General features: G+C 39.5%; 1 protein-coding gene across 1 annotated transcript in view; it reads left to right on the forward strand.

Annotated features, from left to right (window-relative positions):
• The first annotated feature begins 1,413 nt into the window (after nt 1-1,413).
• SHCBP1 (SHC binding and spindle associated 1) overlaps nt 1,414-18,194 on the forward strand; it is a 38,269-nt gene continuing 21,488 nt past the window's right edge. The window contains exons 1-7 of the mRNA XM_057711807.1: nt 1,414-1,565; nt 5,023-5,190; nt 5,366-5,481; nt 6,874-7,082; nt 12,170-12,262; nt 16,647-16,880; nt 16,972-17,140. Of these exons, the coding sequence (XP_057567790.1) occupies nt 1,457-1,565; nt 5,023-5,190; nt 5,366-5,481; nt 6,874-7,082; nt 12,170-12,262; nt 16,647-16,880; nt 16,972-17,140 (1,098 nt within the window). The 5' untranslated portion in view covers nt 1,414-1,456. The remainder of the gene's footprint in view (nt 1,566-5,022; nt 5,191-5,365; nt 5,482-6,873; nt 7,083-12,169; nt 12,263-16,646; nt 16,881-16,971; nt 17,141-18,194) is intronic.

Consider the following 18,194-nt stretch of genomic DNA (forward strand, 5'->3'; position numbering starts at 1 on the left):
TCTGACCCCGTGGTCACATGTTCCTTTCCAAGAATTTTCCAGAAGAATTAGTTTGGGCAATATCTTGACAGTTGACAAAATATTCCATAATTGAACCAGAAGAGAGCTATGTTGTCTTCAGCACTGAGGGATGTGGGTGAGTAGAAATCCTGCCACGTGTGGGGTTTGTGGGCAGAAGGGTTAAAAGGAGAATTATGAGAAAGCTAACTCGGTCTTCAATGCCCAATGCTAGTGTTGATGTTATCGTTTTGTGTGTTTTCACCTTGTGGTGCTTAATAAATATTTGTTCAATGAACAAATAAATGTAAGGTCAGACTCTGTACATGAGAGTCAAAGAAATCTTGTTTCCTGGAAAAGCTAGCTGAATTAAGTGCAGGTTTCCACAGTCACCTCTCCTGGTTCCTTTTCGTTTCAGCTGTGAGGGATCTGAGAGACTTTAGCGCAAGGTTTTCCTTCAAGGCAGTAAGTGGAAATGTCCCCCCTGTGATAACACTGTCATGACCAGGCTCTCATCCTTTTGTGGGACTCATCCTACCCGGTGTTCTGGTAACCTCTGCTGTTTCCAGCCATCTCAAGTCTGACCAGTCATGGCCTGGCAGAGCCTTTAAAGGGTGGATTCAGGAATTTGGCTGGTTTCTAATACTGGCTCTGTGGGGTTAAATTGGGCATTGCTTAATTTCTTGATGACTCCAATTCCTCTTCTGTAAAATGGGAATAATAATAGTATTTCCTGTCTTATAGGATAGTTTTTGAAGATTGAATAAGATATTGCAATAAAATAGAAGGAAGGTGTCTTGCACACAGTACTCAATAAATGTTAGCTATTATCACTGGAGGTTATAGTTGTTGATTAATAAATGTGGGTAAAACATACTTTTACATACTACATATAATTTGACAATCTTTGAAAATATCCTCTGCGTGTAGGTGGTGAATGAAAGAGAGGGGGAGAGAGAGAAAGCGAGTGAGCAACTTATTTTTGGTGGTGAAAGGTTTGGAGCCATCTAGGCCAATATACTATTAGAACTGAAGATGCTCTTCTGAGAGATGAAGTGACTTGCCTAAGGTAATTCCAGTGGTAATGGAAGAAACAAGTCTAAATACTATGTTTTTTGATTCTCAAGCCAGTGCCTTTTCCGCTCTACCCCACTTCCAGGTACGGCTTGTTAGTTTTTCGGCAATCATTCCAAGTTACGTCCTAATTCAGCTTTGTCCAAGTTCGTCCCAGTAAGCAAAAAAATCAAGAACTTGAACTAGGGAGTCCGCCCGGCCAGTAGATGGCGCCCAGGCACTGCTGCCGGGGTGGGCGGAGGCTGAAGGGGACGGGGCTCGAGCGGAAGCGGGGGGGCTCTGCAAACTTTCCTTTAATTGGTCCAAGAGCCTCGGCTCGCTATCCAATCAGAAGAGGCTGCGTCATCACATTACTGGGCTGGGCGGCCGCCCGCGGAAATTTGAAATGGCTGACGTGTTGCTGGTGGGTGGTGGGCTGGGGTCGCAGGCGATGGCCCCGGAGCCCGAGCGCACCGGCTGGGCGGCCAAGGAGGAGCCGGCGCCCTTCGAGAAAGGTGAGCACCCGCCTTGCCAGACCGGAGGACAGCCGCCTGCGACAGACCGTGTCGGCAGCTCGGGGGGCGTCGGGACTCTCCGACGGCGCCTGGGGCGCAGGCCTTCCGGAGCTAGCTGGCCTGGGTGGCGCCGGTGGCTGGGCGATGCCCCGACCCACTCTTAGGACGTCGAAGTCGGGAGGTACCCTGGACAAATCCCCTGCCCCCCGCCCAATCTGACCTCAGCTTCCTCGAGACCGGAGGAATTCCTACTCTTGCTGTCTGGGTGCGCCCGCCCCGCCCCAGCTTTGAGAGTGCGTTTGTAAGTGCAGAGTGGGCGCATAATTTTTATTTGGATCTCAAAGGAGATCATGTACCACACTCCCCTTCACCGAAAGAGAAGAAACTTGAATTCTTGGCCCAGATGGCTGCACCGAGCACTGAGGGCAAGTGACAGGCCCAAAGGTAGGGGAGCCAATTTGGGACAGAGTCTAAAAATAGAACCCAGGTCTAATTCTCAGTCCTTTCTACCTCTTCATGGAGACTCCGTTTTTTTTTTTTTTTTCCTCCTGATATTTTAAGGTGATTCAGGTTTTACTTTAACATTTTCAGTTGTATTGTGTAGTGGAAAGAGTCCCAGGAAAGTGAGAATACATAGGTGTGACTTAATTTCACTACTAACCCTTCTTGTGAACTGGCAGCAGTCACTTGGCTTCAGTTTTCCCATCTGGAAAACAGGTAGTGGTGCTATGGAGTGCTGAAGATGAGGTGAAACAATGTGTGAAAAGTAATACTTTCAAATTGGCTGTAAAGAATTGAGTTGATATATTGTACTCTTTTTAGTTGTGTTGACACACATAACTTAAAATATACCATCTTTATTTTTAAGTGTACAGTTCAGTGTATTCATTCACGTTGTGTAGCGGTCACCACCATCTGTTACCATGATTCTTTTCTTCTTGTAAACTGAAACTCTATACCTCTTGAACAGTAACTCCCCAATCGCCCCTCCCCCCAGCACCTGGCAACCACCATTATACTTTCTGTCTTTATGATTTTGACTACCCTAAGTACCTCCTATCCACAGTATTTGTCTTTCTGTGCCTGGCTTATTTCACTCAGCATGTTTATCCAGCACTTGTCATAATTTCTTTCCTTTTTAAGGCTAAATAATTTTAGCTATTGTGAATAATGCTGCTGTGAACATGGGTGTACACATATCTCTTGGAGATCCTGCTTTCAATTCTTTTGGAAATTGCTGGGTTATACGGTAATCCTATTTGAAAATTTTTGAGGAGTCACCATACTGTTTTCTGCAGTGACTATAGCATTTTACATGCCTACCAACAGTGTACAGTGTTCTTATTTCTCCATATCCTTGCCAACACTTGTTTTCTTGATAGTTTTTCTTTGCTTTTTCTTTTTCTTTTTTTTGGTGGGGGGATAATAGTCACCTGATGTTTGTGAGATGAAGGTATTATTTATTTAAAAAATTTATGTTATATGATGGGTACTGTTGGAAGTGATTAACAAATAGTTTATTCTCTTAATTGAAGTTGGCATACTATTTTCATCTCCCCTGAGGTACAGAGAAATTGTCACACTGCAGGTAAGGGATTGATGTCCTCTGAGGCTCAGGTGCATTGATGTCTGTGAACAGGAAACCCTTAAGTACACCTTGGTCATCTTGTTGCCAAGTCCAAACTTGCACTGTTCCATGCTCGACAGACCAATAAATTGAGAAATGAGTTGTTGGGGCAAGGATTAGTGACTTTGTTTGGAAAGCCAGCAGACCAAGAAGATGGTGGACAAGAGTCCCAAAGAACCATCTTGCCAAAGTTAGAATTCAGGTTTCCTTTATACTAAAAGGGGAGAGAGTGTGACTGGTTGTTGCCAACTTCTTGGTATCAGAATCCTTTGTTTTAGCATCTGTCCAGATAGGTCAGGTCATGATGTTCCTGTAAACCTCCAACAAGACAAATGTTATTCTCTGTTCTGCAACTTTTTATCTCTATATGAATGGAAATGTGTTAAAAGTGTTAAAGATCAGAGCCTTGAGAATGGGCTCTCCTGTGTATTTCAGGCTATTGGCAACATTCTTAACTTGTATCAAAAGCAATAGAATACAAAGTTTAAAGTATAAGAAATAGATCCATATGGAGTCAGATTTGTTCTTCCCTATTACAATCTGTGGGGTCACATAATTCTGGTGCCTGAACAGGGGCAAAGAAATGGAAAGAGGGAGAAAAAGAAGGAGAAATATAAGAGGTGAGGGAAGAGAAAGACTGTTGCTAATAATAGTCTCAGATACCCTTCCTGAAATCACTGGGAAGGACTTTGCCAGTCTAAATGCTACCCTCAGCATTGTTTATTTAGTAGTCATTTTGTCCATTAAAAACAGCATAATACACAGAATTAGATATGTCTGTGGCCCAGTCACACCTTGTGAAACGTAATTATATATAGCCCAAACCTAATGCAATTAGAATTTTCTAATCCTTTCCTTAGACCAGGCATTGAAATTAGTGAGGAGGAACCTAGTAGCTTTGGTGAAGTAAATCTTATGCCTTATTAAGAATCTCTCATCCCTGCTTATTGAGGGGCACGGACAAGTTGATATTGTAGAAGTTAAAGGGAGATTTCAGTTTGTCTGAGATGGAGTGTAGGAAATCCGCTCTGTATTTAATGCAGCTTTATGGAGTTGTTTTGGAAGAAAAAGTGACTAAAATATTTGACCATTATAAGTTGCTAGCTCTAGGAATAATCATAGCCATATCCTCTGAAGGAGAACTTGGGTGATTTCCACTGAATTAAAAAACAGCCCTCTTGGGACTACCCGGGTGGCACAGTGGTTAAGAATCTGCCTGCCAATGCAGGGGACACGGATTTGATCCCTGGTCTAGGAAGATCCCACTTGCTGTGGAGCAACCAAGCCCGTGCGCCACAATTATTGAGCCTGAGCTCTAGAGCCTGAGGGCCACAACTATTGAGCCTGCATGCCACAGCTAGTGAAGCCTGTGTGCCTAGAGCCCATGTTCCACAACAAGAGAAGCCACCGCAATGAGAAGCCTGCGCACCACAACAAAGAGTAGCCCCCTCTCTCTGCAACTAGAGAAGGCCCGTGTGCAGCAATGAAGACCCAACACAGCCAATAAATAAATAAATTTATAAAAACAACAACAAAAACAACCCTCTTCCTTTGCCTCCCTGAGAAACCTCATAGCACAGCAATAAAAACCTAACCCATGCAGGATTTTAAGTCCTTATTGTTTTGAAGTAGAACTTGGATTTTGAGATATTTTTAAATTTAGAAAACTGTTTTTTTCTGACAATGATAGAGGTAAGTAAAGCATTATACCCACATCCTTGTTTATATTTTGTTTAGAATTTCTAAGCAAGTATATGAAAACAGAAGCAGTTTGTAAGTACTGGAAGTGTCTGGGATAGTTCAGCCTGCCTACTTTTGCTGTTCTCTTAGGTTTGTTCGAAGATGAAGATTCATGCAGTGATTGTAGCAATCACGATAAACCAGGTACGAGTTTACAAAGTTTTGTGCCAGAAGGAAAAACTCACTTCCCAGAAATGTTCCAGACAAGTCAACTTTTGTTCTATGAGCGATTCAGAGCTTATCAAGATTACATTTTAGGTGAGTGGGTCCTCTTTTTTGCTTCTTTTATCTTTTAATTTATACGTTTTCAATAGATTGTCTCAGTTCCTGAGACTGCCATTTGTTGGTTCTGAGAAAGTAGCTTTAAGTGGATTTACTAACTTCTCTCTGCTTTATACAGTCCCAATTCTTATTGTGTTTAATTTGTTTGTAGCTGACTGCAAGGCCTCTGAGGTAAAAGAATTCACAGCTGAGTTTTTAGAGAAGGTCCTTGAACCATCTGGATGGCGGGCAGTGTGGCACACTAATGTGTTCGAGGTGCTGGTTGAGGTAAATTTAATTCTGTTATTGAGACATTTATCTCTAGCTGAAAACACTTTCCCTCAGACTGTTATAGCCAAAGTGCTTATTATTTTTAATTAAAGTTTATGAGCTGATTGAAAATAGCATGTTTTTCACATCTAATTGCCATGGGTGTATGAAGTGTTCCACAAATTTTAAAGGCAATATCAGGGGATTGAGGTGGTTTAAGTTTCAGTGTCCTTTATAAAGGGGAAATGGATTAGAAACCTATGAAGTGGAGGAGGTATTTGAGGCCATTTAAAAAACAAAGAGGCCTAATTATAAAGTCATTGGGGTTTGAATTAATTTTTTACCTCCTTAGTTGTAGCCCATTAAAGTAGCTCAAACCAAGTAGGCATTTTAAAATTAGCCTATTTTTTGCCTAACAAATTTGTAGATATGTGGTTAACTTCTTGATATCATGTTCCATTGCAGAAAGTAAAAATAATCTTATTTTTCAACTGACTGGGCCATTTACATTGTTTGCACTCCAGTTACAGCTGTGAATATTTCTCAGTGTTTGCTAACTGGACCACAGAAACCCCCGTTAAACTAAAATGGTAAACCAGGGAGTATGAATGCAAGTTGTGGCTGCAGCCCCTTTAGAAAATGACATTACATACTGCAGTAACTATATATGAAGCAATGGTTTGCAAGCAGCTGTTCCTTGTGGATTTTTAAATTTGGGATTATGCTAATACTTTGGTTGCAGTTCAGGCCTGTTAATTTGATTAGAATAGTAGCTCCCTCCCCACAGCACACCTCAATTCTCTTAACAGTAGTCAAAGTCATTGTTTTAAAAGAGAAATGTGCCATTCCTCTGCTTAAAAACCTCTAATGAATTGCATTTACCAAAGTCCTGGCTTTATGGCTTCTCATTGTGCTAGATAACGTGTAAAAGCCAAGCTCCTTCCAGTGTTCTTCCTGTCCTGATCTCCTTGCCTCTCTCTCACCTCACCTCCTGCTGCCTCTGCCTCATTTCCCTCCTTTGGTTCCAGCAGGAAACACTGCTTCTCTGCTCCTCCAGCTGCCAAGCTGGTCTCTGCCCCAGTGCCTTTTGCATCCTTCCTGCTCTTCACACAGCTGATTCCTTTTCATCCTTTTCAATGCAGCTCAGAAGTGACTTCCCCTAACCCTCCCAGTAAAACCAGACGACCACCTCTGCTACTTATTCTCTGTCACATACTTGTTGCCATCTTGTTTGTTTATTTGTCACCTTGATTACAACATCAGCTCCACGTGGCCCGTCTTGCTTATCCTTTATATTATGGAAGAAAGCTCCCTACTCCCATTTCATGCTTTAAAAAATTCAGGCTGTGAGTAGTATTTTAGATGTATCTTAGTTTTGATTTGCATAAGTCACATTGTTTTAAATTTCAGGTCACAGATGTGGACTTCGCAGCCTTGAAGGCAGTGGTGAGGCTTACTGACCCGTACCTCTGTGAATCTCAAGTGAGCACTTTTACTTTGGAGTGTATGAAAGAGCTCCTTGATCTGAAGGAACACCGGTTGCCCCTGCAGGACCTGTGGGTGGTGTTTGATGATTCTGGAGTATTTGACCAGACAGCACTTGCAATTGAGCATGTCAGGTAGGAAGAGTGGTTGATAAAAGTAAACTTGTGGCCAAAAACTTTGGATGAAATGCAGTGATTCTGGTCTGTCTTATACCTAGATTTAAAACTCAAACTGTAAACTTGGTCACTGCAATATTTTAAAATATTCAAAGACAGGGGAATCTTTCTTAAATTAAAAAAATGTTTTTAATGTTTAAAATTTTGATTTTGAGATAATTTCAGAGTTACAGAAAAGTTGAGATAAGTAGCACTAGGGATTCCTATATAGCCTTCTCTTAGTGCCCCCAAATGTTAGCAAAAGATAGGGAATTCTTAATTTGGTTTGTATATGTTTAGAAACTGTCTTAAAAGTTCTGGATGCTAAGGGTATAGTTGATGTAGTTGAATGTAAGAGGGAAGGAAAGAAGGTACAGAAGGTGGTATACTGTCACCAGTGCACTGGTAAGACTGACATACCGTGTTTTCAAGGATGTGTCCGGCCAAAGAAGGCATTTTCTCAGGCCATTTCCAGGATCCTTGTGGGATGTGTGCTTGCCTTTCAACCTTTCTTGGCTTAGTTGGTTTCCACTTGCACAGGTGCATGCCTTGTCCCTTAAGTGAGAAGGAAAGCCCATACCTGCATTAATAGGTATGCTTTTTTTAGTTTTTAGATAACTTTTTTGTCAGATAGTTCCCGATACAGATGGTTCTTTTGAATCTTCTTTTTATAAGAATCTTTACTAAGGAAGGCTTATTTTTGGCTATTTAAAGTGGACTTATATTCCTTCATGAACTGGGGACTGGATAATATAAAGGTCATGTTAATAGTGTTGCTTGGTGTTTTGTAGTTCAAAAGGTACCTTCCAGTTTCTATACCATTGGTGAGTTAACCTGGTTTTGCTGAGCTTAATTTGATACTCTACAAAGAAGCAGAGTGTCTTTGGGCCCTGCTTCTGACATCTTATGGAAGATTTCTAATTGTATGTGAGGATATTTAACCATAGGTATTCAATATTAGGCCAGACAATATAAATCTAAAGAACTGGCTTGTGTCCAGAACCAAAATAACTCCCTTATGTTTCTGTCACTTAAAAAAATCTGTCCATTGAGGCACATGAAGGTGAAAGGGTAATTGATGAGTTTAGGAACTTGGGATCAGGGAGCTAATCTCTTATGTGTGTAGACGTTGGTAGAAAGACAAGTATCTGGAATTAGTAATAGTATTATTTGACTATTATTCTTCATTTTGAGGGCTCAAAGTTAAATTATGAGGATTTTCATTTGTTCATTTTATTCAGTAAGTATTTCAGTGCTGGGTCCTGAGTTGAGGGTGAGATTTGACTGGCACACAAAACAGACCCAGTCACCATCACCAGGGAGATGTCAGTCTAAAGTTGGGAGATGAACCTTGATGAAATAATCACATAAAGATATGTGTGTGATTAGAAACTGCAGTGATTGCTGTGAAGGATAACAGAGTGTTCTAAGACTAGGTCAGCTCGGTGTAATATGGTTATTTCCTGAGGAAAATGGTATTTGAACTTGGGTCAGAAGGGTTGGTTAGGTGAAAGTGGTTGTGACAGGGTAGGGGAGGGAACAGGTTCAGGAGCTCAGTGAGTGTAAGGAGCCAAAAGGCCAGCATGGTTGAAACATAGACAGTAATGGAAGAGACTTAGGAAACCAGCTTATAGGTTGTCAGGGTTCAGAAGATTCAGGGATTTGTCAGCCAATGAATCATTTTTGTCTTTAGGAGCAGTGGGAAACCACTGAAGGGTTTTCAAGCAAGAGTGAATATGATCAGCTTTGTGTTTTACAAGGTTCATTCTGGCTTCTGTGTAGAAAGTAAATAGAGGGGGAAGGGGTAGAGAGACCAGTTAACAGAGAGTGAACTAGAGTGCAGATATGGAGAGTACAGATCAGGCTTATTGAGAAAGTAAAATGGCTGAGACTTGGTAGTGGAGTGGATATGGGAGAAGTCAAGGCTGACTCCCAAGTTTCTGTCTTAAGAGAGTAAACACTGGAGGAGGTGCAGATGTGAATGAAATGTAAATCCCCAGTACTGAACTGGTGAGGATGATATTTGAGCTGGGTTATGAAGTGTAAATATAAACTTACCAGGTGGAAAAGGTGGAAGGCAGCCTGATCAGCATGTCACAGTAGGTTTGAAAGAGCTTGTAAAATTGGGAGTTTGCATTCAGGGTCTCTGAGGCAAGAGAGGTGCTCTAGAGGCAGAATGTGAGTCCATGTAATATCACCAAGCTCAGGAATTTGGACTTTGTTCTGAGGACAGCAAGGAGCCAGCAGGGTTTTTTGGCTGAGTAAAGGCATGCTGAGGTTTATTTTATTTTTATTTTATTTATTTTTTTGCTTGTTTTTCAGAGATGGACTCTAGAGGGTGAAGAGACTGGCAGTCTAATCTATAAGAATTAAGAGATGGCTTCATTTTCTTTTCTTTTTCTTTTTTTTAAATTTGTTTATTTTTTATTTATTTATTGGATGCGTTGGGTCTTCGTTGCTGCACACAGGCTTTCTCTAGTTGCTGCGAGCAGGGGCTACTCTTCATTGTAGTGCGCAGGCTTCTCATTGTAGTGGCTTCTCTTGTTGCGGAGCACAGGCTCTAGGTACGTGGGCTTCAATAGTTGCAGCACATGGGCTCAGTAGTTGTGGCTCATGGGCTGTAGAGCACAAGCTCAATAGTTGTGGCGCACGGGCTTAGTTGCTCCGTGGCATGTGGTATCTTCCCAGAGCAGGGTTCAAACCCATGTCCCCTGCATTGGCAGGCGGATTCTTTACTGCTGTGCCACCTAGGAAGTCCAGAGATGGCTTCATTTTCACTGCTCCATTTTCAACTTTTTGACAGATATAGTTTTGTACTTCCTGGCAGTCCATTAACGCTTCTACTCCTACAGTACCATTGAAATTGTGCTTAAGGTCACCCATATTCTTGTATCCAGTCATCACTCCTCTGATCTCCTCTTGCCTTGACCTCTTGGTCACATTCTAAATATTTGATCATTCACATCTTCTTAACATGCTCTACTGTCCTCCCAGTTTCTGGGACACCACTTTATGATGGTATGTCATGGGCTTGCTTTCTTAGTAATCTTGGCTGGCTCTTCCTCTTATGCTCAAACTTTAGAATGTTGAAGTTACCCAGGGCTCAGGCCTAGGCTGTCTACTCTTGTCTCTCTCTAATCAGCTTTGGAAGCACATTAGAATCTCCTGGGAATTTTCTTTATAGGAGTATTCCAACTAATACATGAAGAAAGAATGATAAGATGAAAATATCATTATTTTGCAACCCGTAATAAAATAGAGGTTCCAGGCAATGATCATCAATGGCTGCTACAACCGTTGGTGAAAAACTGATGGGGAACTTTGCAGCAGATAAATCAGGCTGACAATATCTGAATCCGTTGATCATTCTTAACCTCATCATCAAAAGAGATGACCACATATCATGTGCTTCATGATGAAGGTACATTATACCTCCCTTGAAATATTCTTGCCAAAAAGTGTTTCCTAAAGACGATCAAGTCACTAGTTCTTACTATCAGTTTACTAGAAATAAAGGAAACAGAAGAACATGTTAAATGACCCTAAGAGGTTGCAATCAGTAAAATTCAGAGTGTGGGAAACTATTAAATTGCAAAATGAAAAAGAGGGATGGATAATATATAGAGTAAGTGTGATTTAATTAAATTCAATGGCTGACCCTTGTTTGGATCCTAACTTGAACAAGCCAACTGTAAAACAACAACAGCAAGAACAAAAGAGATAATTAGGGAAAACTGAACACGGACTGGATACTTGGTTATTAAGGAATTAAAACTTTTTTTTGTATAAAGGTTTATTTTAGAGGCACATACTAAAAATTTATGAGTAATATGCTATGGCAGAAATTTGCATTAAAATAATCCAGTGTCAGGGTGGTAGGGGTAGGAGAGCAGAGAAGTAAGTGGCTAGAGTGGAGGTGAAATAAGATTGCCTGTGGGACTTCCTAGGTGGTGCAGTGGTTAAGAATCCACCTGCCAATGCAGGGGCCACAGGTTCGAGCTCTGCTCTGGGAAGATTCCACATGCCACAGAGCAACTAAGCCTGTGCGCCACAACTATTGAGCCTGTGCTCTAGAGCCTGTGAGCCACAACTATTGAGCCCGTGTGCCACAACTATTGAAGTCCACATGCCTAGAGCCCGTGCTCCGCAACAAGAGAAGCCACTACAATGAGGAGCCCACGCACCACAATGAAGAGTAGCCCCCACTCACAGCAACTACAGAAAGCCCATGTGCAGCAACGAAGACCCAATGCAGCCAATAAATACATTAAATATATAAATAAATTTATTTAAAAAAAAAGATTGCCTGTGAGTTGATAATTGTCAGAGCTGGGTGATGGATACATAGTATTCATGTTACTATTTCCTCTTGTGTATGTTTGAAATTTTCCATGATAAAACATTAAATCACTTTGGGGATCTTTAAAAAAATATAGATCCTGCACACTCCCTCTGCCACACCCCACCCAAGAGATTCTGATTTATTGATCTGGGATAAGGTTGCAAATCAATTTTTAAAAACTTCCCAGGGGACTCTAATGTGCAGCCAGGGTTGAGAACTACTTTGTTTTATGTCCCTGGATGATCTCATCTGTTGCTTTAATGCCATCAATTTGCTGACAGCTTCCAGATTTATGTGTCTAGCCCTGACCTTTCCCTTGTGCTCTGGGCTTATATGTTCATCTGCACTCTTGACATCATCCACTTGGAGTTCAAATAGGCATCCACCTGAACATGGTGAAAATAGAACTCTTTATTTTCAACCCTAAACTTGTTTCTCTCCCAGTCTTTTCTATCTTAGCAAGTGGGACTAAAACTTTCTACCAAGTTACAGATGGTCAATAAATAGTTCTGATAAAAAGAAGGTCCTAATAGAATCAATGTTGTAGAAAAACTTCTTTAGCCAGTCTAAAAAAGTTCTCGTGCATCTCATAACTACCAAATTAGTGAATATTCAGTCTTCTCTGCCATACTCGATAGACTTGTTTTGATTTGCCCTTACCCATCCAAAACCCTAACATTTTAAGCTAGTGATTGAATTTGAGTGATGCTAATTTCCTTTTCAGATTTTTCTATCAGTACATTTGGAGGAGCTGGGATGAAGAAGAAGAGGATGAGTATGATTATTTTGTCAGATGTGTTGAACCGCGATTGAGATTGTAAGTATTTATTAGTGGCCTTGTACATGTTGGAAAGAATAGCTATTTGTGGTTTAATTTCACCAGCATTTTATATATACTGTATATATACTCCAGGGGCCTACGGACAGAAACAAACTGATATATAAATATTATAACCCACTGACAAGTTATTAAATGAAACTTGTACAGGTGCAGAGAAACTTACTTTTAGTGTTTATAAACCTACTTGTAGTGTTTTTAGAATCTGAAAGCAGAGGATTCAAGAATATGTAAGTTAACAGCTCACTCTTTTGTAAATTTGAATAAAACTCAATTGAGCTAATGTGTTAAAAAGAAACAACCATTCACCAAATTCAGTAAAGACAGTTGTTTGAAGAACAGTGAAATTAATTGAATTATAGAAGACTTTTTTTTTTAAGAGTACTTTTAAAGACATGGCTTTACTGTAAGTTCTTACAGTAAAATATACTAGGCTAAACAGACTTACCTCAGGATGTTTTGTCAAGTTCTTTTCCTTAAATCTTATTTGATAAATAGATGAAAATACTAAATAGTTAATATTGATGGTAAACAAAAATTTCCAAAATACCTAAACAAACCTAACACATACTAAATAAACAAAATACCTAAACATTCTTTATTGTATTTTGGTAAGGAAAAACCCTTCCATTATAAAAATACCCCAGATTAAACATGCAGCCCAAATAGTTGTCCTGGACTGACTGTTAAACGTGGCTTCCACTAGATGGTGCTATAAGACCAGGCAATTTTTTGGTACTTGTGCATGGTAATTTAATAGGCAATGCTGCAATAAGAATAAAATTAGACCTTGCATGCTAAAAAAAAAAAAAAAAAGAAAAAAAAATTGTAAAAGGTAATTTTTTTCCCTGTGTGAAAGATGATTTGGTTACATAAGATAAGGCAGTAACCCTTTCCATTTCTGTGGAACCAATTTGATTCAGTAAATTTCTCTTGGTTTAAATAGTAAATCATAAGTAAAAAGTATGTGAGAAGTCTTGTTAAGGTTGGTTCTAATTTCAGCTTTTCATAAATTGGCTGTGATTTCCATTTAGCCTTTCCAATTTTTCCATTATGCATTTCCTATTTTCCCATAGTGTATTCAATAAAATGCCAGAATTTCAATAAGCTTGCATGTTTTCTAGTTTTGATATACTTGCTCTTAAAGAGCACTGATTGGTTTTGATTGAAGGGAAATGTAATGGTGGATGAATATCGTGTTTCTGGCAAATTTGATCTTTACTTGGAAAATACTGTATTCCGATTTGACAGCCTTACATGTTCGAACAATAAGAAATGATTTACATACATATCTTATACATCACTGGCAGATGGGAAAGCATAAGGGAGGAATTGTTTTCAGTTATGGAGAGGAAATTATGGTACTTGATGGGGAAACTGGAATGTTATCAAATATAGGCTGTATCTTTAAAAGGTCCCTGGGCTAAGACAGGAGTAGAGCTATTCACAGGCAAGAGTTAAAGGGAATCAAACCATATTGTTTTGATTTTGCACTGTGAAGTAAATATTTTTCTTTTCTAATTCAAAACACTCTGCTTGAAAGCTTATGGGTCTGTGACACAGATGTTGGTTCATTACTTTCAGACTATGAAGCATCACTATAATGGGAAGAAATAAGCTGATTGGCATGGATATTGCAAATGCTAAGAAACTTATTTTAAAATTTGAGTCTTAATCTTTATAACATAATAGACCTGATCAAGCACACAGTGGTTGGGTCCCCAATTTCTTGTTTGCAAAGTGGATTTCTAGACTATCCTTAAATGAGTGTGGATTCACCAAAGCAGAAAAAATCCTTGCTTTTCAAGCTTCACCTAATTCATTTACTTGAAAACTGGAAAAAGATATTTTCTGTTTATCTTAAATACTATTTAAATGCTCGCTGTAATCTGATGTAAATATGTTTAGGATGTGATTCTGTTTTTTTGTCCCTCTGTCTTATTCAGAGCATGACAGAGTTAAGAAGATGTCATCTAAGGCAATCATATTCAACCTTGGCTGCACATTAGAATCCCCAGGGAACTTTAAAAATATCCCTCTACTACTAGAGACCAATTTAATTGGTCTGGATGGGGACCTGAGCATCTGTATTTTTAAAAGTTCCCCAGTGATTCTAATAAGCAGCCAAGGTTAAGCTCTGGCCTAAGTCAATATACTTTTAACTAAGAAATAAAGCAATTATTTTAAAACTACAGGTAATGACAATAATATTGCAGTTTATTTTCAAATCCATTAATTTCAAATCCATTAACTTAATTGTACATTCATAAAATATTGCATCTAGAAGTACTTTTTGTCTGTCCCTATATTTGAGAAGGTATGTAAATTAATAAATTTTAAACACCAACAAGGTTGTCCAATACAAGGTTATCTTGTTTTAATCACTCTCTAGTTTAGTAATAACAGCTTCATTTTTTTCTCAGAATCTCAAAGGCTTATACTTTTTTAATACTCTAATAATCTTCCTGAGGGACTATTCAGCAAGCTATGCTCCATAGTGCTTTATCTATTTTATTTATTTTTTAAATATTTTATTTATTTGGCCACAGCAGGTCTTAGTTGAGGCACATGGAATCTTTGTTGCTGCATGTGGGATCTTTTAGCTGCGCCATGCAAACTCTTAGTTGCGGCATGTAGGGATTTAGTTCCCTGACCAGGGATCAAATTTGGGACCCCTGTCTTGGGAGTGCAGAATCTTAGCCACTGGACCACCAGGGAAGTCCCCTCCATAGTGCTTTAAATGCAGGCAAGGACTAGATGATTTGAATCATTTAAAACTTTTGATCTGATAAATGTGGTAATCTTTTTTTTTAATATGTCTATTGGAGTATAATTGTTTTACAATGTTGTGTTAGTTTCTGTTGTACAACAGTGCATCAGCTATACGGATACATGTATCTCCATATCCCCTCCCTCTTGAGCCTCCCTCCCACCCTTGCCATCCCACCCCTCAAGTTCATCACAAAGCACCAAGCTGATCTCCCTGTGCTATGCAGCAGTTTCCCACTAGCTATCTATTTTATATCTGGTAGTGTATATATGTTAATGCTACTCTCTCACTATGTCCCAGCCTCCCCTTCCCCTTTGTGTCCTCAAGTTCCGTTCTCTATGTCTGCATCTTTATCCCTGCCCTGTCACTAGGTTCATCAGTATCATTTTTGTAGATTCCATATATATATGCGTTAGCATATGGTATTTGTCTTTCTCTTTCTGACTTACTTCACTCTGTATGACAGACTCTAGCTTCATCCACCTCACTACAAATAACTCATTTTCATTCCTTTTTATGGCTGAGTAATATACCATTGTATATATGTGCCACATCTTCTTTATCCATTCATCTGTTGGTGGGCATTTAGGTTGCTTCCATGTCCTGGCTATTGTAAATAGTGCTGCAGTGAACATTGTGGTACATGTATCTTTTTGAATTATGGTTTTCTCAGGGTATATGCCCAGTAGTGGGATTGCTGTATCATATGGTAGTTCTATTTTTAGTTTTTTAAGGAACTTCCATGCTGTTTTCCATAGTGGCTCTATCAATTTATATTCCCACCAACAGTTCAGGAGGGTTCCCTTTTCTCCATACCCTCTCCAGCATTTATTGTTTCTAGGTTTTTTAATGATGGCCATTCTGACTGGTGTGAGGTGATACCTCATTGTGGTTTTGATTTGCATTTCTCTAATAATTTGTGATGAGCATCTTTTTGTGTGCCTGTTGGTCATTTGTATGTCTTCTTTGGAGAAATGTCTCTTTAGGTCTTCTGCCCATTTTTGGATTGGGTTGTTTGTTTTTTTTGATATTGAGCTGCACGAGCTGCTTATATATTCTGGAGATTAATCCTTTGTCAGTTATTTCATTTGCAAATATTTTCTCCCATTCTGAGGGTTGTCTTTTCAGCTTGTTTATGGTTTCCTTTGCTCTGCAAAAGCTTTTAAGTTTCGTTAGGTCCCATTTGTTTATTTTTGTTTTTATTTCCATTATTCTAGGAGGTGGGTCAAAAAGGATCTTGCTGTGATTTATGTCATAGAGTGTTTTTCCTGTGTTTTCCCGTAAGAGTTTTATACTGTCCAGTCTTACATTTAGGTCTTTAATTCATTTTGAGTTTATTTTTGTGAATCACGAATGCTTAGATCTATAGAAAAAAAATAGCAACTCCTCAAAACAGAAAAATTAGTGACCTCAGTGAAGTGGTCCTTAAAACTTTTGACAGCTTTCACCTATTCAATAAGACTTAACGTGTTCCTGAGTTATATACTATGAAACACTTTTCTTATGGGGTTGCTGAGGACTAAATGGGCTGTCTTAATGATGGGAAAATGTGTCTGAAAGGCAATGGGTTTCAACTTGCTTTTAAACTTTCAGGCATTATGACATTCTTGAAGACCGAGTTCCTTCAGGACTTATTGTTGACTACCAAAATCTGTTGACTCAATGTGAGGAGAGTTACAGGAAATTTTTAAATCTGAGAAGCAGTTTGTCAAATTGTGACTCTGATTCTGAGCAGGAAAACATCTCCATGGTGGAAGGGTTAAAATTGTATTCAGAGATCGAACAGTTGAAACAAAAGCTAAAACTCATTGAGAATCCTTTGTTGAGGTATGTGTATCTTTGTTCTTCTCAACTAGTCAGCATCTTTTCTAACCAGCTATATTACTGAGAACTAACAAGTCTGTTTGGTTTCTTTAAGATATGTATTTGGTTATCAGAAGAATTCTAATATACAAGCAAGGGGCATCCGTCCAAATGGCCAGAAGGTCACCCATGTAGTCTCCTCCACCATGACGACTGGTCTACTGCAGTCCCTGCTCAGGGATAAGCTTTGTCCAGAGCCTTGTAAGGAAGAAATAGAAATTCAGGTAAAAGAAGGGTTTTGTTCCAGGTGGCTTTTTTTTTTTTTTAAAGCTCTTTATTGGAATATAATTGCTTTACACTCTTGTACCAGTTTTTGAGGTACACCAAAGTGAATCAGCTGTATTTATACATATATCCCTATATTCCCTCCCTCCCACAACTCCCTCCCACCCTCCCTGTCCTGGCCCTCTAAAGCATCATCCATCATCGAGTTGATCTCCCTTTGTTATACAAAAACTTCCCACTAGCTATCTATTTTACATTTGGTAGTGTATCTATGTCTATGCTACTCTCTCACTTCATCCCAGCTTCCCCTTCGCTCCCCACCCCAGCCCTGTGTCCTCAAGTCCATTCTCTACATCTGTATCTCCACTCTTGCCCTGTCACTGGGTTCATCAGTACCATTTCTTCAGATTCCATATATATGAGTTAGCATATGGTATTTGTTTTTCTCTTTCTGGCTTACTTCGCTCTGTATGACAGTCTCTAGGTCTATCCACCTCATTACATATAGTTCAAGTTCATTCCTTTTTATGGCTGCGTAATATTCCATTGTATATATGTGCCACATCTTCTTTATCCATTCATCTGTTGATGGGCATTTAGGTTGCTTCCATGTCCTGGCTATTGTAAATAGTGCTGCAATGAACATTATGGTACATGTTTCTTTTTGGATTATGGTTTTCTCTGGGTATACGCCCAGTAGTGGTGTTACTGGGTCATATGGTAGTTCCATTTTTAGTTTCGTAAGGAACCTCCAAACTGTTTTCCATAGTGGCTGTACCAGCTTACATTCCCACCAGCAGTGCAGGAGAGTTCCCTTTTCTCCACATCCTCTCCAACATTTATTGTTTCTAGATGTTTTGATGATGGCCATTCTGACCGGTGTGAGGTGATACCTCATTGTGGCTTTGACTTGTGTTTCTCTAATGATTAGTGATGTTGAGCATCTTTTCATGTGTTTGTTGGCCATCTGTATGTCTTCTTTGGAGAAATGTCTATTAAGGTCTTCTGCCTATTTGTGGATTGGGTTATTTGCTTTTTTGGTATTAAGCTGCA

This window comes from Hippopotamus amphibius, chromosome 16 (assembly GCF_030028045.1).
Source record: "Hippopotamus amphibius kiboko isolate mHipAmp2 chromosome 16, mHipAmp2.hap2, whole genome shotgun sequence".
Lineage (NCBI taxonomy): Eukaryota > Metazoa > Chordata > Mammalia > Artiodactyla > Hippopotamidae > Hippopotamus > Hippopotamus amphibius.